Source organism: Pelophylax lessonae (genome assembly GCF_965119305.1).
Source record: "Pelophylax lessonae genome assembly, chromosome: 1".
NCBI lineage: Eukaryota > Metazoa > Chordata > Amphibia > Anura > Ranidae > Pelophylax > Pelophylax lessonae.
In genome coordinates this window covers 331,986,728-332,011,529 of record NC_138768.1, presented here as the reverse complement: position 1 = coordinate 332,011,529, position 24,802 = coordinate 331,986,728, and the positions used below count along the sequence as shown (strand labels likewise).

The 24,802-nt window shown below is 43.5% G+C and overlaps 1 protein-coding gene and 1 long non-coding RNA gene across 6 annotated transcripts in view; one reads left to right on the top strand and one right to left on the bottom strand.

Moving 5' to 3' along the window:
• The window catches only part of LOC309559848, a 62,054-nt gene that overhangs the window by 18,202 nt on the left and 19,050 nt on the right, over nucleotides 1–24,802 (top strand). Inside the window, exon 2 of the long non-coding RNA XR_014225479.1 lies at nucleotides 13,349–13,534. This is a non-coding gene — a long non-coding RNA (uncharacterized lncRNA). The remainder of the gene's footprint in view (nucleotides 1–13,348; nucleotides 13,535–24,802) is intronic.
• Nucleotides 6,796–24,802, bottom strand: part of DCAF11 (DDB1 and CUL4 associated factor 11) — a 44,939-nt gene continuing 26,932 nt past the window's right edge. For all 5 annotated transcript variants that reach the window (XM_082263230.1, XM_082263226.1, XM_082263228.1 and 2 more), the window contains exons 8-15: nucleotides 24,693–24,747; nucleotides 24,295–24,363; nucleotides 23,995–24,052; nucleotides 21,116–21,301; nucleotides 20,671–20,824; nucleotides 14,128–14,280; nucleotides 11,888–11,994; nucleotides 6,796–7,222 (exon numbers count right to left, since the gene is read on the bottom strand). In XM_082263230.1, coding sequence (XP_082119356.1) covers nucleotides 7,106–7,222; nucleotides 11,888–11,994; nucleotides 14,128–14,280; nucleotides 20,671–20,824; nucleotides 21,116–21,301; nucleotides 23,995–24,052; nucleotides 24,295–24,363; nucleotides 24,693–24,747 — 899 coding nt within the window. In that variant the 3' untranslated portion in view covers nucleotides 6,796–7,105. The remainder of the gene's footprint in view (nucleotides 7,223–11,887; nucleotides 11,995–14,127; nucleotides 14,281–20,670; nucleotides 20,825–21,115; nucleotides 21,302–23,994; nucleotides 24,053–24,294; nucleotides 24,364–24,692; nucleotides 24,748–24,802) is intronic.

Here is a 24,802-nt window from a genome sequence, read left to right as displayed (position 1 = left end):
CAAATGGATAGCGTCTAGCAATACGCTTGGAAATAGTAAAGGTACGCTTAGAATGCTCCCATTCTCCTTTAATTTTATTACCAAAACACTTGGGTACAGGAAAAACCTTCACCGTTTTAATGGGCTTGTTAGTACCAAAGGGAATCTCTGTTTCAGTTGCCTCTGCCGGTGAAACCTCAAGTCTTAAGGTTTCCCGCACCACCACAACTAGTGCGTCCACCAATGCTTCTTCCTGAATTATAGCGGGAGAAAGAACGTCCTCCTCACTGTCTAAGGGAGATTTACCTGAGATAACAGCCCTTGCAGAGGGACCTGCAGCTGCAGTGACCATCTCTGAATCTGAGTCAGAGGTGTCAGATAATATAGGGGTAGGCGGGGGTCGCTTTCTTGACCCCCGTCCCTGACAGGCTGCCTCCACCCGAGCCACCAAAGACTCCAAAACTGCTGTAAATGCATCCATACTCTGTGCACCGGCGGGTCCCGTGGCCCCCTCGAGGGAAACAGGTGGGGGTATTTGTGTGGCAGGGTCCATGATTATTCCAGTAATTTCCCGGAAAATACAATTCAAATTTAAATAAAAAACTTTTTTTTTTTTTTTCCAGACCCCCAGCGCCACAAAAGCCCCTCAGTGTTACCTGCTAGGGATCCCTATCGATCGAGAGAGAGAGAGAGAAATAGACCCCCAGGCTCACCACTTGATGCTCAGAGTTCACTGCAACAGGTTACAGCGCTGTGTTCACAAACAGGAAGTCTTTTGGCTGGCTGCCCAGGAAGAAAGGAGGCGGCTCCGCCCCTCTGCACGCCTTCCGGCGCCTCCCCTAGCTCCACGAGGTGTTTGGATCACCTCAAACATGGCCGCCCCCATGCTGGAGACACGAGGCTACGCCAAAATGGCGGCCTCGTGCGATCTAGCAAACAATGGCGGCGGTTAGTACCGAATAGCGGCGTGACTGCAGAGCATCACAACACCTTCTCTACATGGGGATTTAGCCTGGTCGGCGGTACCTGGCCCTGGCGGACCGCATGGCCGTTCGGAAGGCCTGCTATCGCTGGAGACTTGACTAGGAAAGCAGCTGGTAGGATACTTATATTATCACAGTAAGATACCCATACTGCCACTAATTACAATCTTTTTTAACATGTTTACAATTAGATTGTCAGCTCCCAAACCAAGCCTCCTGGCTTTTTGCACAAAAAATCACACTCAAAGTAGGGGGATCTGTGCCATGTTGTAGGATAGAGGGGAACTCATCCTTACCATACAGAGAGGGGCCCGCGTTCACCACAAGACCCGTCAGGGGAAAAGGGGGAACATGCTACTCACCATACCGGAACCAGGCGGGCACCAACTCCTGACAGTACCCCTCTCCACTGGGGCGGGAGGGCTGTCGACCAATACGGACGACGTGACTCATGGTCCTTGGCGTTTCAGCGAGACGTTTAACTCGCGGGGTCAGTCCCTCCAGTGGGACTATGTCGCGGCCGACCCAGCGCGGAGCTATGGCCTGCACGCGCTCGTAGGCTGAACTGGGGTGACCACCGGATCTCAATATCCAGCCCGTCGCCCAGTTCAGCTTTCTTGCTTGAAGATCTCACAGGAACACTGGAGAAAAAAGCTGTCTAAAAAAATCTTTTTAAGAAAAAAATCCTGCCAGGACCGAAGATCCCAGCAAGGTATCTAGGTCCTTACTCCTGACTAGACAGAAAAAAACTGATTTGCTGTGGCAGAGAGAGAGAGGATATACCCTCGGGGACTGCCCCTAGGGTATGGCCAGAGCATTTTATTTCCTGTCTAGTCCTACTCCTGTGGAGGCAACATAACCCGAAGGTGCTGTATCACCGAGGACTACGTCTGTCAATGAGCGATAGAGAAACAGACTTATGAAAAAGAAAAGCGAGTATAAAAAATAAATAGAAATTCACTGTGAATATGTACTGCAAATCTGTACAAACAGAGAAACTTTGAGGCTGCCTTTGCCGATAGCTTTATGAAAAATCTAGATACCGGGCTGCCCTTAGCTTCAATACATTTAAGGTCCATTCACACCAGAAGCGATGTGACTGCATTGGGCGGTTAATCCAGCACAGTCACACAGCAAAATAAGGCAAATGCTTGTCTCCTGTTTCCCTGGTTCACACCACTGCATTGTAGCAAGCCGTACTTGTTTTTTCAGCGCAGTGCACTGGGAGGTAATCCACCACCTCGCACTACTCGGCGGGCAGTCGAACTTAATAAAATGTCACACTTCAATAAAGTTTGTTTAAAAAAAAAGTGAGCAGTGCGATGTGCCAAAACTGGTGCATCATTACTGCAATGAACCTGCCAGACCGCACCGCACAGCAGCCACTGCATTGCTGGTGTGAATTAGCCCGAACAGTCTCTAATCTTGAATAAGCATGTAACAAGAGAGGCTGGTTGTCCCCAACTGGCCAAAAAGTTGCCCTACCTAAACAAAATGCATACGAGTTCCAGGACTCCTAATCCTCTGTGTACAACTTACCAGATCAATCTCCCTCACAGGCCCAGATAGAAGGGTATATTGCCTCGTCCCAACTTCCTCAACTTTCCCCTTAAGTCCGAGAGGCATTAGAAGGATCCCATAACATTGTAGGAACTTCAGCATGCAGTTAATTCTTCCAAAACAGGTAAAGCCCCAGGTCCTGAGAGCTTTACCTTGCAATACTACAAACGCCTTCTTCCGACCCTTGGTCCATATATGGTGAAACTATTATTGCACTTGGGTCAGAGGCCACCTTTCCCCCAGAAACTTTCAAAGCCCACGTTTCCGCATTCCTAAAGAAGGAAAAGAGCCATCCTCTTGTGGCAGTTACAGACCTATTTCACTCTTAAACATTGAGCTCAAGCTGTTCACTAAGATTCTAGCCTCACGTCTTGAGCATCATTTGCAACAAATAATCCACCTAGATCAAGTGGGATTCATTCCATCTAGAGAAGCCCGGGATAATAAAGTTAAAGTGCTTAACCTACTCCATGTAGTAAATGCGACACACACTCCATGCATATTTATAGATGCTGAGAAGGCGTTTGATCGTGTGAGCTGGAAATTTATGTTGTCCGTTCTGGGCCATATTGGCCTGGGAGACAATATGATGCACTGGATTGCCAAGATATACTCCACTCCATTGGGTCAAGTCAAAGCTAACGAAATTCTTTCTGACCCTTTTGCCAATTCTAATGGGACCAGACAGGGGTGTGCTCTGTCTCCTCTTCTCCTTGCTATATCTTTGGAACCTTTGTTATGTGAAATTTGCTTAAATCCAGATATCACGTGCTAACTGTTGGAGGTGTCATGCATAAGATCTCAGCTTATGCTGATGACATGCTTTTTTCCTTCACTAATCCAGTAGTGTTACTTCCTAATCTTCTGTGTGAATATGAAATATACGGCTTACTATCCAACCTGAAAATTTCAGTAAATGGGAAGCCATGGGAGTCTAGGTCCTACCCCTTCTTCTCTAGACGTTGAAATCGAATTTTAAGTTCAGATGGACTGGTACAGCTCTGAAATATTTAGGGGCAAAAATTCCCTTCAGACTGTCCCGCACTTTTGACCAAAACCTGTACTTTGCTAGAGACTTGGCATAAGGGCTTGCACTTGTGGTTTGGCAGGTGCAATCTCCTTAAAACATGCCTTTTACCAAAATATCTCTATCTTTTTCAAGCCCTACAGATAGTGAACCCCCATCCTTTATTGTAAGCATGTTCACTCTCTATTCATCAAATTGTTTCGGGCACACAAACGCCCTCGTCTCCCCCGCCACCAACTCTCGCTGCCCAAACAATACGAAGGCCTAGCAATTCCTGATGTCTTGAAATACGATGAGGCAACCCATCTAGGTAGACTTATTGACTGGCACGGCCACTAGGATGTTAAGCTTTGAGTGCAAATTGAGCAAGCTCAATCTGACATACAATTAATAGGTGCCCCATGGTGGCACGAAGTACTATTGCATGCCTTAAAATTACACCCTTTGCTAGGACCTACACTTCGTATAAGCTCGCATCTCTTTATACAGGCTTCCCTCTCTGCACAAGACTCTCTTCTATTCCCAATAATAGGAAACCCACAATTTCTTCCGGGCCTTCAGGAACAAGCGTTTCGGAAGCTACACCAAGCTGGTCGCTATCAGGTGTCACACTTTCTATCGTTGGCCTTCTATTGAAGCTTTAAGGGAAGACCCAGGCCCCCTTTCGCCTAACCCTTTGGAAGGCCCTCCAACTACATCATTTACATTGTCTACCTAACCCACTGGGTTTTTGTCGCAACATGACTACTTTTGAGGAATATTGTTCAGACGAAGGAACTCTACCACGTGTTCTCTCTAAAAACTATTGATTACCCCTACCAAACAGACAAGTTTACCATGGCTAAAGGAAATGGGAAACAGACCTAAATTACACTTTTACAACAGAACAACAAAATATTATTAGATTTTCCCTGAAGTCATTCATCTGTACGAAGATTCAGGAAACCAACTTTAAAATGTTGTCGAGCTGGTACCATACTCCTTATATGTTACATAAATGTTATCACAATACCACCGATCGCTGTTGGAGATGCCAGTAGGGAAGGGGAATGCTGCTCCATATCTTTTGGTCTTTCCCTAAGCTTGAATATTACTGGAAGACGATCTGGAAGATTATCCAAAAATTCACTGATTATGAAATTCCTGACGATCCAGCTTTTTTCTTATTACATGTTTCGGCCATTCCGGCAAAAATTTATAAAAATAAATCAATTGGGTGTCACCTGTTGAATGCCGCCAACTCTTGTATCCCTCTTTATTGGAAAAACCTGAAACCACCAACTATCACTTGCTGGCTCCATAAACTGGAGGAAATCAATAGGATGGAAGACTTAATACTTTCAGCGCAACATAAACCCGAAAAATATTCCAAGATCTGGAGACTATTGAAATGTTTCTCTCTGAAGAAGGGAAGGCTCTTTTGGGTCCATACATTTGTCCAACAAGTAATACAACCTAAATGCCCATAGTGTAATGAACCATCATACCACTTTAAATCCCCCCCCCTTTTTGTTTCTCTCCTCTTCTTCCTTCCATTTCCTTTTCTTCCTCTGGTTTTTCCTCTTAATTCTTTGCTTTTATATAAAATAGAAAAGTGAATGGGCAGCTTCATACCTCTTTTTATGTGGTTTATTTCTTAGGCTGTATGCAGAAAAGTCAAATCCATGCTTGAATTATCCTACTTAATGATTTATTGATGTTTATGTAATATCAGCACTGGTTTACCTATTACACATGTTATATGCTTTACAATTGGATATGCTGATGTCTAGAGATTATAGATGTAGTACTCTGGATATAAAATATTTGGAAAAAAACAAGGAAGGTTAGATCTTTAGCCCTAAATGCAAGTGGCCTAATATGAAAGCCAGGCAACTAGAATTTCAGAAGTTCGCACTGGCAGCCTCCATTTATTTCTGGAAACATCAGTTTTCTTTCAGTGTTAAGGACATGCATGTGCGGACATTGGAAATGCTTGTAATCATTCAGATTTGGCAAGATACTAGAAATTTACTGTAACCAAGAAATGACCATTTTTTCTCCGTAATAACACAGACTGTGTGTGCGCTAAAGGTGATGTTTCCAAAATCCCAATTGCGGGTAACTGCAGACCCAGCACTGCCATGATCAATAGCCCAAGAAAAATGTTGCAAAATGTCATGTAACAATCAAAATATTTAAATTATATCTACAGCAAAAACATTTTTTTTCATTTGGTTCAGGTTTTTTGCCATCTATGCCCTATTGAGGTGATGTCTCTTGATTTCTTGTACTGTAGACACAACGGGGCAGAGTGAGAAAAATGTCCCCTGACAGTTGCCGGTTAAACAAGTTTCCCCAAAAGAAAATCAACTCTGTTCATGATCTGGTGACAATTCAGATTTTTGACATTGTGACCAAAGAAAGCAAATCTTACTAGCAGGGACACAAACAGCAAAATCTGACAGTGGTTTTACCCTTTACTACACTACCCAAAAAATAAAACAATGGGGTTGATTTACTAAACCTGGAGAGTTCAAAATCTGGTGCATCTGTGCATGGTAGTAAATCAGCTTCTAATTTCAGCTTGTTCAATTAAGCCTCGACAATAAAACCTGGAAGTTGAATAGTTTCTTTGCAGAGCTGCACCAGATTTTGCACTCTCCAGTTTTAGTAAATCAACCCTTATGTTACAGGTACATACAGTATACAGCTCTGCGTTCCAGCAGTGGGATGGGGACATCTGGAACAAAACTGAGTCAGGCTGAGCACCTTTCAGCCATTTACAGGAAGATTAATATTTTCTGAATGAATGCATAGCTTCTTCAGAGAGTCAGAGAACGTGACATCAAGGGTTGCTTCTCCGATCACAGGAATCTTTGTATTCATTCAGAAAATACAAAGCTTCTTGAGAATAGCTGAGCAGAGCTCAGCCTTACTCAGTTTAGTACCTGGTGTGGGAAAGGAAGTTCCTATCCAACTGCCGAAATGCACTGCTGTATACTGTATGTAGCTGAGGTTGCATGCAGCCCATACAGTACAGAGAGTCACTGCATGTCTTAGTAAAGTAAATAATTCATCTGGACCATCTTGGTATGCAGAAACAATGTCTGTAAAAGAAATTCATGTAAACACTTACCTTATCAGAATGTCAGTACTAGGCAAATATTTCCAGAATGAAATCCATGAACAAAAAAAAAAAAAATGTGACTACCATATAGGCTCTCTTTACACACTAGCACTAGAACAAAAGCCAAAATATCAAACATTTTGGATATTTTTATTAAGATATGGAAGTCAGGAACACAACAAATTCATTTCAGTATTATATCTTCTCTACATGTCACCAACAGGTGCTGCTGCTTTGTCCCACCAAGAAACCCACCACCAGATTTGTGACCCCTGCTATAAACAGGATCACCATTTAAATGACCTTTGCAGTCCTTTCAGGTTACTGGAAACACAAGTTTCCCTATACAATCACATTCAGTACCACATACACACAGACCCCACATTATTCAATGCTCTAACCATATTTCTTTACATTCTCTAAAAGCATGTCAGACAAGGAGGGAGGCTACCAAGAGCTGGCGCTGCTGGCGGGGCTACCATCAGGGTCCAGCGGTGGGACATAAAGATCATCTTCATAAAACTCTGACTGTTGGTGTTCCCAGACTCGAACAGTGCCATCCCACTGCAAAGAGAATGACATAAAGATCACACAGGGATAAAGCAAGGATGAAGGCATGCATATAAATAAATACAGGCTAAATATGTCAGTGCAAACATATACAAAACAGCAATGGTTGTAAAAAGTGCAATGAATCTTTTTTCCTTATGAATGATTTAGATAAAAAGACTATTATCCTAGCCAAAAAAAGTTGAGCTAAAATATGGCTTCCTCACCCAAGCAGTGGAGGTTTTTGACATTCTGCTCATTTAAAGTGGAACTAAACCCATCAATTGAATTGTTTCCCAAAACAGTTACAATGTGGCACCTGCAGATCTAATAGAGGCTACAATGGCTGCTAAGGATAGGAGGGTTTAGCTCTGCTTTAAAGTCAAGGAACATCTAAGGCTCGGTTCACATTTAGGCTTGCGATACCTGTCGATTCCAATGGCACCCTAATCACGGCTCGAATTTCCCACGATTGTCGCCCGAATAATCGCGGTGAAATCAAGCAAACAGAATCGCGGGACGCCGGTCGTTTAAAAGAAATTCTGAACTTCTTTTGAGGGACAGGCCTCCCATGATTCTGTTTGCACGATTTCACTGCGATTGGTCAGGCAACAATAGAAATTGAGATGCCATTGGAAATGGTCAGCCATTGTGCTCAATGGTTTGCTTTAAACCTATGTAAATTTAAAATTAAAAATGGTTGGTAAAATGTGCCGGCCCTGTAGTAGAGACAGATATAAATGCAAACTTACTAATCTGCGTTGTAAAACTGTGCATCTACCACTATAAAATTACTTCCACATTTGCAGTCAGATTAGCATTAACACCAATATATATATGTTACATGGTGTGAATCACATACCTGAATTAAAAAGAGGGGGGGGGGGGGCTGGGGAGATAATGTTCACTATAATTATGTCTGTACTATACTTGTGGAACTCACTATCAGTTGTAAACTAGTTTTAAACACTGCCTGTCCTAATGAAGGGTTAAAGATTTAAAGCTTAGTGTCTGCAGCGTAAGATAATGTTTCTCTTTTTCGGTAGGGATAAATTGAGATTCCACTCAGAGTAGCTTGCAGTCTGCACAGAGCCTGCTCCAAACCTCTCAAATAGTAAGTTATACTATGCTGTGTGAATATGAACACAAATTTGACTGAAAAATTGTAAATACACTCTAAGTCATGTTATCTGTTTAGACTGCACAATTCATACGACAAACAGAAAATACAACATACGCACCTTCCTCCACATATTCTGGAGTTGCCCAGGCCTTAAGCCAGTTTGGAGTCAGACTGCCTCTAGAGTAGCCCAAATGACAGGGTCTTTCATTACCCTGACCTTACCAATGTGCCTCCTCTTTGCACCACTTCCAGAGGTCCCAGCCCCAACGCTTTTCTGCGCGATTATTTGGGCTATTGCGTTAAACTGGCACTCTCCTACTGTGCCTGGACCCAGGTGCTTCAAAGAATGGAGGCTATAAAATTGATGAAGCGTATACATCACACCATTCTTGATACTGTGCACATCTTTGACCACAAGTGGGCAAGCTGGGAATCATCTAGTAGCTATTTGGGAAATTGATAATTATGCTGCAATATTACCCTTGGTGACACAAGATATATTTTCACACAGTTAATTATCTATTTCCCACCCTTTTGGGTTTGGTTTATTTTGACCACTTTTATCTTTAAGCCTACTCATTTTGGTTTTTAGTTCTATTTACTATTTCACTTCTTGAGCCTGGCAAATGGGATGTACCTATTCCTTGATACTGCTACCCTTCCTGAACTTAAGAACGGGTCGGTAGTATATCTGAGATATACAATCTGTTACTTTCTTATAACAGGACTGAATTCAAGCTTTTATAGTCTCTAATTGTTACACATACAGCATTTTATGCTTTTGTTGCACTTTTCACCTTCATGTAATACCACATTCCTATTTACTGGTTCTCTTTGTTATGCTTTTTATTCCTCAATAAAAGTGTTTGTATTAAAAAAAAAGAAAATGCAACATACAAATAAAAACGTTCTGTATTTATACACGGTATACCCTACTCAAAGGCATCTAAGAAAAACATTTTTTAATGTGATATATTTTAGAAGGTGCATGCATAGGGTAAATGAAAATGTTACAATTGTTGTAAGTCCAGATTTGCAGAAGAAAAAAAATCTAGCACAAAAATGTCAGCAGTATGGGTGACTATAACTGGCCCAGCAAGATTAGTTCTGGCTCCAAAAGCAATATCAGAGAGATTTTCCAACACGTAAGATCTCTCTCTGCAACTGATGACTATTCCTTCAACACTGCTCAAAAAAATTAAGGGAACTTTTTAATCAGAGTATAGCATTAAGTGAATTAAGCTCCTGGGATATTGATCTGGTCAGATAAGTAGCAGAGGGGGTTGTTAATCAGTTTCAGCTGCTTTGATGTTAATAAAATTAACAACAGGTGCACTAGATGGGCAACAATAAGACAACCTCCAAAACTTGATAGGTTTTATAGGTGAGGCCACAGACATTTTTTTCCCTACTCCTCTTTTCTGACCCTTTTTTTCCACTAGTTTTGCATTTGGCTAGGGTCAGTGTCACTACTGGTAGGATGAGGCGATACCTGGACCCTATAGAGGTTGCACAGGCAGTCCAACTCCTCCAGGATGGCACATCAATACGTGCCATTGCCAGAAGGTTTGCTGTGTCTCCCAGCACAGTCTCCAGAGCATGGAGTAGATTCCAGGAGACAGTCAGTTACTCTAGGAGAGATGGACAGGGCCATAGAAGGTTCTTAACCCATCAGCAGGACCAGTATCTGCTCCTTTGTGCAAGGAGGAACAGGATGAGCACCAATAGACCCCTACAAAATGACCTCCAGTAGGCCACTGGTGTGAATGTCTCTGACCAAACAATCAGAAACAGACTTCATGAGAGTGGCCTGACGTCCTCTAGTGTGCCCTGTGTTCACTGCCCAGGACCGTGGAGCTCGATTGGCATTTGCCACTGAACACCAGAATTGGCAGATCCGCCACTGGCGCCCTGTGCTTTTCACAGATGAGAGCAGGTTCACCCTGAGCTCATGTGACAGAAGTAAAGGGTTTAGAGAAGCCATGGAGAATGTTATGCTGCCTGTAACATCGTTCAGCATGACCGGTTTGGTGGCGAGTCAGTGATGGTCTGGGGAGGCATACCTATGGAGGGACGCACAGACCTCTACAGGCTAGATAATGGCACACTGAATGCCATTAGGTATCCGGATGAAATCCTCGGACCCACTGTCAGACCCTATGCTGGTGCAGTGGGTCCCAGGTTCCTCCAGGTTCACGACAATGCTCGGCCTCATGTGGCGAGAGTATGCAGCCAGTTCCTGGAGGATGAACGAATTAATACCAATGAATGGCCCCCACTCTTGCCTGACCTAAATCCAATAGAACACCTCTGGGACATTAGGTTTCAATCCATCTGACGCCACCAGGATGCACCTCAGTCTGTTCAGGAGCTCAGTGATGCCTGGTCAAGATCTGGGAGGAAATACCCAGGGACACCATCCGTCATCTCATCAGGAACATGCCCCGATGTGGTCAGGCATGCATACAAGCACATAGGGGCCATACAAACTACTGAGTACTATTTTTAATTGCTGCAATGAAATTTCAGTAAAATGGACTAGCCTGCTGCATAATTTTTTCACTTTTTCGGGGCATCTTTGAATTCAGCCCTCTGTAGGTTGATCATTTTTATTTCTATCAATTGATGTGGCATACTTTCGTTCCACACTTTACCCAGTCCATATCAGTATAGATATCCAGCATGATATTTTTCCCAATTGAGATCTGATGTGGTTTCAAAGTGTTCCTTTCATTTTTTTGAGCAGTATATAAAGAAAATTTAATAAATTTTATACCACCCATGCATTGCTAACACCCAGCATCCAAAAATAAAGACAGGAGGGGTTCCAAGTGGCAGGTGACATGTGAAATGCACAAATTGGTCTGATGCACTGACATTCATTTTGAATAGCACCTCAACAACACCATCACAACATACTTGCACTGCGGTACCACAATGCACTGAAAAATAAAACTAAAATCAGAAAAACTTACTGCCAGGTAGAGGTAGAAAAGAAATGTATTCCATTTACTTTCTGACAACATGACTTATGACCAGACTCTTCCTTCAGAATTCTGACAAATTTAAGGAAATCTTGAACAATCACTCAAACTGCTATTCAGCAGTCAAGATAAGCTTGGAGTATATTAGGTCAATGATTTCACGTTGATGCCACCCCCGCCCTTCTGTGTATGATGGAATGCTATGACTGCAGTTGACTGGGCGGCAGTGGCAGCTTCCTTCCCAGTTTAGTCAAAATTGATGTTCGGACCAAACCTGAACTCCTTCTTAACAATGATCACCTGTGTATTACAGACCACACTGACCTAATAAGATTATTAAATAATACATGTGGATTATTACTACCAAGTATGTTCTTTCTCCAGGTGCAATTGTACTGCTCTACAATTGGTCAGGCAGCAGGTCTTCAACAATCAAACAGGTTTTTTTTACCAGGTTTGGTGGTGCTCATGACAGTCTATACGGATTTAGAATATCTGTGCATACACACTTAATAGCCTCTATAAGACTTCAACACCAATTGTTCTTGTTTACTTATTTTTATAATCACTCACAGAGCTGCTCACAAGCCTGGTGTCACATGGATGCCAGCTCACGTCCCGTACACATGCCTTGTGGTTAGCCAGTTTCTTCACTATCTGACCCGTCAACAAATCATATACTGTAAGAATGAAAAAGAAAAAGACATGCTCTTGTCAGCGCCTAAACTGTGCCATCAAAAAACATCATGCTTCATCATTAAACCTTTTGCTGCCAGAGACGTTTTTGCATTTTTTCCACACGTTTAAATAATAATTTTAGGCCTGAAGATTACATAGAACCCCCAAACATTATATATTTTCTGAAAGCAGACACCCTAGAGCAGGGGTGTCCAACCTTTTGACCTTCTTGGGACACATTGGGAGAAGAGGAATTGTCTTCAGCCACACATGAAATACTCTAACAAGAAGTTAGCAGAAAAAGTCGGGCAGATCACAAATTAACGATCATTAATATAGATAATGTACCTGACTAATAAAACTTATTTTTTTGTAATATTTTTTATAAAAGTAAAAGAGGGCAACAAAACTAGTGTAGTATTTGACACGGTTTTTAATAAATGAACACATCAATATTTGGTTTGATGGATGTAGTAGAAATTCTCAATTAAAATTAATTCTCAAGGTGCTCATCAGATATTTTTGGTTCTAATTTTGCCCTTCTTGTGCTTCATCCTTGAAAATAGTTGCTCAGAAATATGGGTGCTGCTAAAAAAACAAAAAGGTGTGATTGTGTGGAGTGGGATATTTTTCTTTGGGACGATAAAAAACTTATAAAAGTCCAGTAGAGCGACATTGACAAATTTTTCTTTGCCCTCATGTGTTCGCTAAGTGTAAATTAATTTTTACACATAAATCTCCCCCCCCCCCCAAAAAAAAAATCAACATGTAAAAATACATTTACGATTTTATGTTGGGCTGCATTCATAGCCGTCATAGGCTGCAGTTGGACACTCATGCCCTAGAGCATAAAATAGTGGTAGTTCCAATTTATTTTTTTGTCACACAATATTAGCGTTGCTAAAATAGAACTGTTGCAGCTTATGAAATACAAAATTTCAGTAAAAAAAGCACAGTAAATTGAATTTTAGGGCACATAAATGCAATATATTACCCAAGATTTTTGTAAAATGTAAAAGGTGAGGTTGCAAAGAGTAAATAGAAATGGCGACAAACTTCTGTACCTATATTTTCCATAGGTAACACTTTAAAAGTTAGGTCATCAGTTTAGAGGTAATTGTAAATAATGGGCCTAGAATTATTACTCTCACTCTGGCATGCTAAGCAATATGCAACATGTAGCACAATCAAAGTTTTTGTGCATAGGCGCCCCTGGCACGTAAATTTACATTCGCACGTGCGTGCATGTATGTGAGGGGCCTAAAAACAATTCTTTAAAGGGGGGAGGGATTTTAAATGCTGGGGTGTAATTATTATTATTTTTTTTTAATCTTTTTAACATTTTTTATAACATAGATAACAATGATGTGGCACCTGTACTACAAAGATACTAATGCAGTGGCCAGTACCAGGGTGTGCGGAAGCGATCCAACAGCTTCAGGGCGCTTCCATCTGATAATCGGCTTGCCAGATTTACATACACTCCAGGTAGGTGCAGCTGGTGGAAGTGTGTAAAACCCCTCGCTGCCACCAACGTACAGGGTAAGGCAATCACTGACATGTATAGGTATACAGTACCACAATTTTTTGTCAATGATAAATGCTAAACCCTGATCAAAAAAAACACCACCACAATAATACAAATATCACTCTGACTCCTTTCATAAACAGAACCCGTCATTAGAAAAATGAATTGCCTGGCTGTCATACTTGCCCTCTTATTTCCATACATTTTGAGTTACTGAATCAGAGTATACAGATGATGTCGTCTGTCTTCTGTATCAATTACATAGAAAGTATTGAAGCAAAAAAAGCCTGGCAACTAGCATTTTCAGAGGGAGGTCAACAATGACAGCACCCAAACTGCTCCGATGACAGGTTTACTTTAAGCAAAGTAACCAGCTTTTTTTTTTTTTTTTAGCAAAACTACACATTTTTCTTTCTAAATTCCATTACATTTGGTTTTGCTTGCAAAAAAAAAAAAAAATAAAATAAAATTAAGCACAGATACTTATTGTTTTCATATATTTTGCCAGCAATTGGCTTGCTTAGAAAAATGTAGTCTGTGTATCGCTTTTACAGTTACGAATGTTATAAACATGGCAGATTGTGGAGATAACTGTGTCTTTACTTACTGACAACTCGACCAGTAGAACACCCACTGTACACATACTGCTGACCAGTACTGTATGCAGGGGAGAAGTGACATCTGATCAAAGTGTGCAAGACTCCATGACCACGGTAAGTCATCAGAGATGTGTCGCCGGGGAGGCGTTTCTTCCTGAGAGCTGAAAATATATCAATATACTGGTCAGTATACCACTGAGTAAACAGCACTTTTACAAGTCCTGGAATAATTAAATCAGGAGAGCTATTTAAACCGGTCATTTATATATATATATATATATATATATATATATATATATATATATATATATATATATATATATATATATGTATATTTTCATACACACTGCTGAAAAAAAATTAAAGAAACACTTTGAAAACACATCAGATGTCAATAGGGAAAAATATCATGCTGGATATCTACGTATACTGATATGGACTGGGTAATGTGTTAGGAATGAAAGTACGCCACTTATTTTGATGGAAATGGAAATTATCTACCTACAGAGGGCTGAACTCACCCAAAAAAGTGAAAAAAAATGATGCAGCAGGCTAGTCCATTTCGTGGAAATTTCATTGCAGCAACTCAAAATGGTACTCAGTAGTTTGCATGGCCACCACATGCTTGTATGCATGCCTGACAAAGTCGGGGCATGCTGCTAATGAGACGACACATGGTGTCCTGTTCCCCTCAGATCTGGACCAGGGCATCCCAAACAGACTGAGGTGCAACCTGGTAGCGTCGGATGGATCTCAACATTATGTTCCAGAGGTGTTCTATTGGATTTAGGTCAGGCGAGCGTGAAGGTCATTCAATAGTATTCAATAGCATTCAATAGTATAAATTCCTTAATTCACTAGAAACTGGCTGCATACTGTCACCACATAAGGCTGGTGTTCTAAAATGTTCCTTGAACCATGAAAATTCTCGACCGTGTCACTTCCAGTGCGGCCACGTTACGAACAGCTGGTATTACCTCAACAATGCGCATGTGCAGAGGATATTCATGGGTCGAAGAATATTATAGAACTTATCTGCTAAGCTGTAGTGAGGGAAAGAAGGAGGGGGAGATTGAGTGAAGCTAACAGCAGTGGGAGGGGCCTAAGTCTGTACTTGGAGAGGAGGGGCAGGGGTCGGCTGTGCATAGCATTGTGTGGGAGGTCGAGGAAAATTATAGAGCCGCATCTCCTGAACAAAACAACATCCCGAACGATCGGCTGGATCTGAATGACAGTGGGACATGGCGAGACACAGGCTGGATGACAGAGGGACACAGGTTGGATGATGATAGGAGACACAAGCTGGATGATGGGGGACACAGGCTGGATGATGATGGGGGACACAGGCTGAATTAAACCCTTGCATTGCGAATGGTCAATGCTTATCCCTGGGGATTTCACAGTGGCTGTAGCATTAAGAGGGGGATCTGTCAGTGGGGGGCAAAATCAGTGCTTAGGAGGAGTGGGGGGCAATCATGTTACTATAGATGCAGTCATGGTAAGGAACTTTGAGGGGCCACAATGAGTTCAGGATCCCAAAGTTGGCACAGAGTTAGTGAAGGTCTACCTCTGGGGGCCTCTAGTATCCCTAAGCCATGTTTGGTGCCTCTCACCCCCATGGTTAGGTCAGCTTGGTGCAGTAAGGCAAGCTTGGAGTGGGCACAGTTGCAGGGCCACTGCTCGGGCCCTGAACATGTTTGGGGGGAGGGGTCCAAATTTGACACGAAGGTAGGGGAGGTTTATCATTACCATCCCAAAAATGTCATTAGCCCAAAATGTCTGTGTCAAATTTTTATGGGGTCACTTAGGAGCATTTGGCCGCCAGCCAGTACCACAGAGCGGGGAGTGCTGGGTACCATATTAATCCCCATAGTCTTAGCTATTTGTGAGGTGGAGCTTTGCATTACCTATGTTCCGCAGTATTTAGCCAAAGTCGATCCCCATGCCAGCCCGTGTAAAAATTAAGCATTGGCCCCATAAAATGTGTGTGGCTCCTGGAGGTCCTCTAGTATTAGTTTGCCAGGTATGGTGTCCTTAACCCCCGTGGTTCGGGTACTGCAGGGCACTAAATTTATAGTAGCTTGGCACGCTATGTTTATCTATGACACGGTGGTAGTTTGAACATTTGAGGGGCCACAGCTTGGGCCCCGAAAGAGTCTGGGGGGCCCTATTTGGCACAGAGGTAGGGGAGGCCTTCCTTTACCAAACATTTTGAAGTTGCTAGCCCAAAATTTTCTGGTCAACTATTTCCAGGGCCACTTGAGAGTTTGTAGCCCTCAGGCCTTACTGCAGAGGGGGGAGTGCTGAGTACTGCAGAAATCCCTGGACTCTTAGCTATTCAACAGTACCTGCAGAGCGGGGCTCTGCAGTTCCTGTATTCCATAGTGGTTAGCCAAATCTACCACTATGTAGGTCCCTGTAACAATTAATCATCAGCCCCGAAAAATGCATGTGACCCCTGGGGATCCTATAGTATCTCTGTGCCATGTTTGAGTCCCCTAACTGCCAAGTACCACGAGGCCCTCAATTTCGGTCAGCTTGGTCCTGTATGGCAATCTTCAAGTGGGCACAGTTGTAGGGCCCCAGCTTAGGCATCGAACAAGTCCAGGGGCCTAAATTTGACACAGAGGTAGGGGAGATTTTCCTTTACCACTCTTAAAATGTTGGAATCGCTAGCCTGACATTTTCTGGTTAACTTTTTCAGGGGCCTCTTCGGAGTGTGTGGCCCTCAGGCAGTACCGCAGAGCAGGGACTGCTGGGTACCATATTAATCTCTATATTCTTAGATATCCAATGGTACCTGTGAAGCAGGGCTCACCAATACCTATGTTTTACAGTATTCAGGCCATTTTCGACCCCCATGCCAGTCCTCGTGAAAATTAGGCATAAGCCCCAAAAAAAAATCTATGTGGCCCCTGGGGGTCATCTAGTATCCCTATACCAAGTTTGGTGCCCGTAATCCCCGTGGTTCGGGTACCACAGGGCCCTAAATTTTACTAGAGGATAAATAAATAATTTTCATGGGGACCTACATTGGGGTGGAATTTGCCCGACCACCGCAGGACACAGGAACTGCGGAGCCCCGCTCTGCAAATACTGTTAAATAGCTAAAAGTCCAGAGATTTCTGCAGCACTCACCAATCCCAGCTCCACAGTAGTGCCCAAGGGCCACACAATCCCCAGGGGCCACATACATTTTGTTTGGTCCAATGCCTAATTTTCACAGGGACCAGCATTGGCGTAGATTTTGGCTGACCACCGCAGAACATGGGAACTGTGGAGCCCCACTCTGCAGGTACCGTTGAATAGCTAAGAGTAAATGGACTCCTGCGGTACCCAGCACTCTCTGCTGTGCCGTACAGCATGGGAGCCAAAAACTCTCAAGGGGCCTTAGAAAAAGTAGACCAGGAAATTTTGGGGTGGTAAAAGGAAGGCCACCCCTACCTCTGTGCCAAATATGCGCTCCCCGGACTCATTCGGGGTCCAAACTGTAGCCCCTCAAATTTCCAGAATACGACCCTGCCATAGATTAACATAGCAGACCAAGCTACTATAAATGTAGGGCCCAAACCACAGGTGTTCAGGGCATCATACTTGGCAAAATTATACTAGAGGACCTCCTGTAGCCACACAAATTTTTGGGGGGCAATGCCTAATTTTCACCAGGACTGGCATGGGGATCGACTTTGGCCAAATACTGCGGGAACATAAATTAAGGAAAAGCCCCACTTCACGGGTACTATCAGATAGCTAAGACTATGAAGATTAACCACTTGCCGACCAGGGCATAGCCCAATGACAGCTACACGCGGTCGGCCTTTTCTGGGAGGGCGTACAGGGAAGTCCTCCCAGAATCCTGCTTCCCGTGGATTTTGGTAAAGGGCCAATGACAGCGGCCCTTTACCACGTGATCACTCCATCCAATGGCGGGCAAACATCTGTCAACAAACCGGTGCATGTCCGATTCAGCTCTCTCCTCGCAAGCTGTACACACTGATCGGTACCACCCCTGCCTCATCCATGCCCATCTCTGCCTCATTCATGCCCATCTTCACCTCATCTGTGTCTCATTCATGCCCCCTGTACCTCATTCATGCCCATCTCTGCCTCAATTATGCTAATTTCCGCCTCATCTGTGTCTCATTCATGCCCCCCTGTGCCTCATTTATGCCCATCTGTGCATTATCAGTGCTCATTTGTTTCTCATCTATGCCACATCATTGTGTCCCTCATCACCCAGCCTGTGTCCCCCATCATCAGGCAGCCTGGGTTTCCGCCGTCATCCAGCCTGCGTCCTCGCCGTCATCCAGCCTGCGCCCCCGCCAAAATCCAACCCGCGTCCCCGCCGAAATGCAACCTGCGCCCCCGCCGTCATCCAGCCTGCGTCCCCGCCGTCATCCAGCCTGCGTCCCCGCCATCATCCAGCCTGCGTCCCCCCTCGTCACCCAGCCTGTGTCCCCACCAAAGTTCTCTATCGTGACTGCCCCTTTAGTAACATGATGGGCCCCCCACTCCTCTAAGCACTGATTCTGCCCCCACCCCATACAAAATCCCCAGGGATAAGCACTGTCCATTCGGCATGCAAGGGGTTAATTCAGCCCGTGTCCCCCTCCCTGCATCATCCAGCCTGTGTTCCCCTCTCATCATCCAACCTGTGTCCCTGCCATCATCCAGCCTGTGTCCCCCCTCGTCATCCAGCCTGTGTCCACCCCTCGTCACCCAGCCTGTGTCCCCCCCTCGTCATCCAGCCTGTGTCCCCCCCTCGTCATCCAGCCTGTGTCCCCCCCTCGTCATCCAGCCTGTGTCCCCCCCTCGTCATCCAGCCTGTGTCCCCCCCTCGTCATCCAGCCTGTGTCCCCCCCTCGTCATCCAGCCTGTGTCCCCCCCTCGTCATCCAGCCTGTGTCCCCCCCTCGTCACCCAGCCTGTGTCCCCCCCTCGTCACCCAGCCTGTGTCCCCCCCTCGTCACCCAGCCTGTGTCCCCCCTCGTCATCCAGCCTGTGTCCCCCCTCATCATCCAGCCTGTGCCTCGCCATGTCCCGCTGTCATACAGATCCAGCTGAACGCTCGGCATGTAAGGGGTTAATTCACTTGAGTTGTGTTTGGCAAGTCTCCAGCACAAGGGCTGCGGGGAAACTTATTGGAGGAGATGATCGAGCCCCCCAGCGCTTGACAAAGATCAGAGGAGACACAGCTCTCCCATAATACCTCCCATAAAATGCAAACCCCCGGCCCTCCAAGCAGACTTAGGCTCCTCCCACTGCTCCAAGCTCAGCTCTGTCTCTGCCTCCCTCTTTCGCTCACTACAGCCTAACAGAGCAGTTCTTTAATATTTCTCGACCCAAGAATATCCTCTGCGCATGCGCATTGGTGACGCGACAGCAGCTGTCTGGTGACGTGGCTGCACCGGAAGTGACGCGGTTGAGGATTTTCACGGGTCGAGGAAAATTTTACAACACCCGGCATGGTCGTGCACCAGGAGGAATCTGGAATCCACTGCACCAGCGTAGGGTTTGACAATGGGTCCAAGGATTTCATCTTGATTCCTAATTGCAATCAGGGTGCCATTATCTAGCCTGTAGAGGTCTGTGCGTCCCTCCATTGTATGTGGTGGCATATCCATCACTGACCCACCACCATACCGGTCGTGCTGAATGATGTTACAGGCAGCATAACGTTCTCCACGGCTTCACCAGACCCTTTCATGTCTGTCACATGCTCAGGGTGAACCTGCTCTCATGTGTAAAAAGCACAGGGTGCCAGTGGCAGGCCTGCCTATTCTGGTGTTCAATGGCAAATGCCACGCGACCTCCACGGTACCGGGCAGTAAGCACAGGGCCCACTATAGGACGTCAGGCCCTCAGACCACCCTCATGAAGTCGGTTTCTGATTGTTTGGTAAGAAACATTCAAACCAGTGTAGCTGTCTGCCTGTAACTGCCTGTCTCCTTGAATCTCCTCCATGCTCTTGAGACTGTGCTGGGAGACACATCAAACCTTCTGGCAATGGTACTTATTGATGTGCCATCCGGGAGGAGTTGGACTGCCTGTGCAACATCTATAGGGTTCAGGAATTGCCTTATCTACCAGTAGTGACACTGACCCTAGCCAAATGCAAAACTTGTGAAAAACAGTGAGGAAAAAAATGAGTAGGGAAAAAAAATGTCAGTGGCCTCCACCTGTAAAACCATTCCTGTTTTGGGGGTTGTCTCGTTGTTACCTATCTAATGAACCTGTTGTTAATTTCATTAACACCAAAGCAGCTGAAACTGATTAACAACCCCCTCCGCTACAGGAGATTCATTGACTTGATGCTATACTCTTTATTAAAAAATGTTCCTTTAATTTTTTGAAAAGTGTTTATATACACACACACACACACACACACACACACACACACACAGTATACAGTAGGTAAAATAAGTATTGAACACGTAAACATTTTTCTAGGTAACTAAATTCCTAAAAGGTGCTACTGATATGACATTTTAAACATGACAAAGACGTGAAAACTTAAAGTAATTAAAATAAAAAAGTTTTTATCATTCTTACCTCTTTTGGGAACCTGCTGCCACCTGTAATCCCAGTTCTGCTGTGTTACGGCTCTGCGCGAGGCCTCAAGTCCCTCTGGTCCTGAAAACCGCCTGATATCCCAAAGCTTAATGCTCTGGTCTTTGGAATTAGAAAGGAGATATCGTGCATCTCCCTGCACAGAAAGTCACAACAATACGTTGGTCAAAAACTTAAAAGACAGACCATTGTACAGACCACTGTATAAATATGCAGTAAGAAAAAGGCAGTGGAGATAGTGTGACAGAAACACAGATAAGGTTGGCAGGTGGGAGCAGGGACAACAATGATGCTATAATAAGAAAAGAAAATAGTATATCTGGCTAGCAGCAAGAGAACAGAGCAAAATATTTTTGATCATTTTATATTATTCATAAATAATAAATAACAAAAAATGGTGACATCAGAGCTTCTGTATAGTTTTTACCTTGCTGTCAATGTAGGTGATCCCATCTTGATGTCCAGCTAACACCCCCACTGGTTTAGGATCATCTTCGCGCATTGTGCGACGGTCCCACACTTTACACAGGGCATCATCTCCTCCAGAATATAGAATGTGGCAGCTGTCATCAGCAAATGCAACAGCATTCACATCATCTTCATGAGAGTCAATCTAGATAAGCAAGGAGAGAGAACGGATGAACAAAAAAGTTCAGCTTTAAAAAAATAAATCTTACAATAGGATTGCAGACATTTTTAAAAAGTCACTTCTTTGTCTTCGTGATGGCACGCCCATTAAAGCCGTTAGAATGAAGTTACTATACTTAATTTAGGACACCGATAGGTGATAGTGACCCACAAATGATAAATCATAACTGTATACTATACTGTAATGGCTCATGCACGCAGTATATAAAAATATTGCTTTTACAGGCGTTGACATTTTTTTTTCAGACTTTCAACCTGTAAACACACTTCTATGATATCCTATGTAAGCCATCTACACATAGGAGTTTACAGACTTAATAGAAGAGAAAAGTTTAGAAGTTGGGGAAAGAAAAAAAAAATGCACCATCAGCGGTTAGGAAAGAGCGTTTGGGCAGATAAAATGTTGAACACGCAATTAAGTGCATATGTGCAAACACGCATACACGCCTGTACAATACACGGCTTTTACTGTGTTTTTAAGCAGCTTTTCTCCTGCCAGGAGAAAAGGCTTTCAGAGGAGCGGAGCAAGTTCTTAGTGTGCATGAGGCCTAACTGTAGATTTTGATACAGCAGTAACAGATATGCTTTGTTATTGCCCAGAAACATAACACCTAGAAACATAAATAGCAACTTGGTTTATGCAAAAAACATTTGAATATTGCAAATACAAAAAATGCAGCTTCTCATTTGCTCTCCATTTTAGGCATTTTTAGGCACTGCCGAGTTTGTAGAGCCCGATCTGCTGACAGCCTTAACCACTTCTGGACCGGAAGATTTTCCCCCTTGATGACGCTGCATTTAACGGACAATTGCACGGTCGTGCGACGCTGTACCCAAACGAAATTTACGTCCTTTTTTTCCCACAAATAGAGCTTTTTTTTTTGGTGGTATTTGATTACCTGTGCGATTTTTATTTTTTGCGTTATAAACAAAAAAATAGCGACAATTTTGAAAAAAAAAATATATTTTTCACTTTCTGCTATATAACATTGCCAAAAAAAAAATTTAAAAATCAAACTTTTTTAACAGTTTGTTTTCTGGTACATTTTTTTGGTAAAAAAAAAAAAAAAAAGAAGATCGCAATAAGCGTATTTTGATTGGTTTGCGCAAAAGTTATTGCATCTATTAACTACGGGAAAGATTTATGTCTGTTTTTATTGTTTTTTTTTTTTATTTACTAGTAATGGCGGCGATCTGCGATTATTTGCGGGACTGAGACATTGCGGCGAACAGATCGGACCCCTAACTGACATTTTTGACACTTTTGGGGGTACCAGTGACATTACTACAGTAATCAGTGCTAAAAATATGCACTGTTACTGTAATAATGACACTGGCAGGGAAGGGGTTAACAGTATAGGTGATCAAGGGGTTAAATGTGACCCTAGGGGAGTGATTCTAACTGGGGGGGCATGGCTTCTGAGATGACCACAGAGACATGTGATCCTATATAGCAGGATCACATGAGTTCTGCGATCATCCCAGGGAGAAGGACGGTCGGATTCTCTCTCAGCAGGGAATGATCCCAGGTGTCAGACGGCAATCGGAGCCGCCTGACACACGTGCCGGCTTCCCTGCTGACGATCGGGGGTGGGAGCGCGCCGCCGGCAGTGTGCGCTCGCCCTCCAGCTCCTCTCAGGCGAGCGACGTAGGTCTACGTAATTTTGCCTGCCCGAGCCACCCAGCCGCAGTAAAAAGGCGGCGGGTGGTCGGAACTGGTTAACGCAGAATTAAACCCCCCTATCCTTTACAGCCAAGGATGCTGCTTCTGTTTAAAATGCAACTGCCATGGTGCTGCACATGCGATCAGTTGTGATGGGTTAGCAGTTTGGTTGTGGACACAAACAAATGTGACAGTTAGCAATCTAGGCATTCCAGGAATGTAACTTTTTTGAAACAGTTAAATCAATGGGTTTAGTTCCACTTTTATGATTTACTGCTGTTTGGGGGCTCTGGGCTTCAGCAAAATGGCAACCTCCAGCAAGAAGCAAGTTATGGGTAAAGTTCAGTTTAGGCCAGCCATACATGGATTTGCCCGGTTCAGCAGGGACAGCCAAATTTTAATTGCATGTATGGGTGGGCTGACCGTACACAAGTTGATCTATCGACTTGTTTACAGCCAGCCTGTTGGAAAATGTTTTCTTGATCACTGCCACAAGCTATAGCTGGCAGTGCTAAACAATGTATTCTGACGGTGGGAAAGTCTCCCTGCTGTCAGAATACAAAGGCTCAGCGGGAGAATTCCCCCCCATCCACATCGAGTTTGTGGATGAGAGAATTTAGTTATTTTCTTCTGTTCAACCCACTGGTTGAACAAAGGAAAAAAAAACACTCCTGTATGGCCAGCTTACAAATTTTCTTAATCAATTTCCTTTAGATTTACCTTCAACTATGTAGTGCAAGGGCCTGCCTGATTGCATACAAGTATAAAGTGTTTAGGTTTGACTTCTTATTATATGGTTTTGGTAAATCTAAAGAAAAAATGTACGAGAAAATTGTATATTGTATGGGCAGCCTTAGACACACACAGATAAGCATGCTGTGTGTGGAATTTGTACACTGATTCAATAAAACAACAAAAAAAAAAAAAAGAGAAAAACCCTTGCATGATAAAATGCTTCAAATCCAAGTTAGATGGAGAAAAAAAACTGATTATACCTTTAGAGTTCGACGGTTTTGCTCTCTGTCATACACGTACACACATCCATCATTGGCTCTGTGGAAAAAGTGCACAGATATTGCTGAAGACCAAATATAACCTGCGAGCAATGTACCACCGTTGTTATATTCAAAATCCCCTCTGAAAATTCCTAGGAGTTCACTCAAAGTGATTTACCCGGGAACATGTCTTGTTTCCAGACATGTACAAAATGTTGTTTTTAATTCAACATGAGTGTGGTAATATATATACTTATTAACCTTCCATTTTCATGCCTTTCACTTCAAATACCTACTCACCCACCAAGCACTTCCCGTCCATCACAAGACACAGTAAGAGAAAAAACAGCAAAGCGCCGCTCTGAGGGACTGTGGATAAAAATGCAATAAAATATTACAGATATAATTTAATTTTGGGTACTATACAGTTGTACTGTAAAGTATAAACGTAATATCTCAAAATCTTAAGGAAACCTGCACTAAAACAAATATGTAAGTTTACACTGAGTTCATGCTGAAAAAAATGACAGCTGTCTGGCTTTCATGCTGTTCCATTGACTGCGTACTTATTTTCAGGTCAATTATATAAAAAAACATTGAAATTAGAGGCAGCCAAGAAACTAGCATTTTTCATTAGTAGGCCAGTCAATGGCAGCCTACATTTTTCTTTCAGTGCAGCTTTCCTTTAAGGTTATTACCAGAGATCCAGTGCAGTGTGTGACTCCGGCTCACCATGTATGTTGCAGACATGAACTAAAATGAGATAAAATGGTACATAATAACATACATAGCTGGCTTGTACAATTGC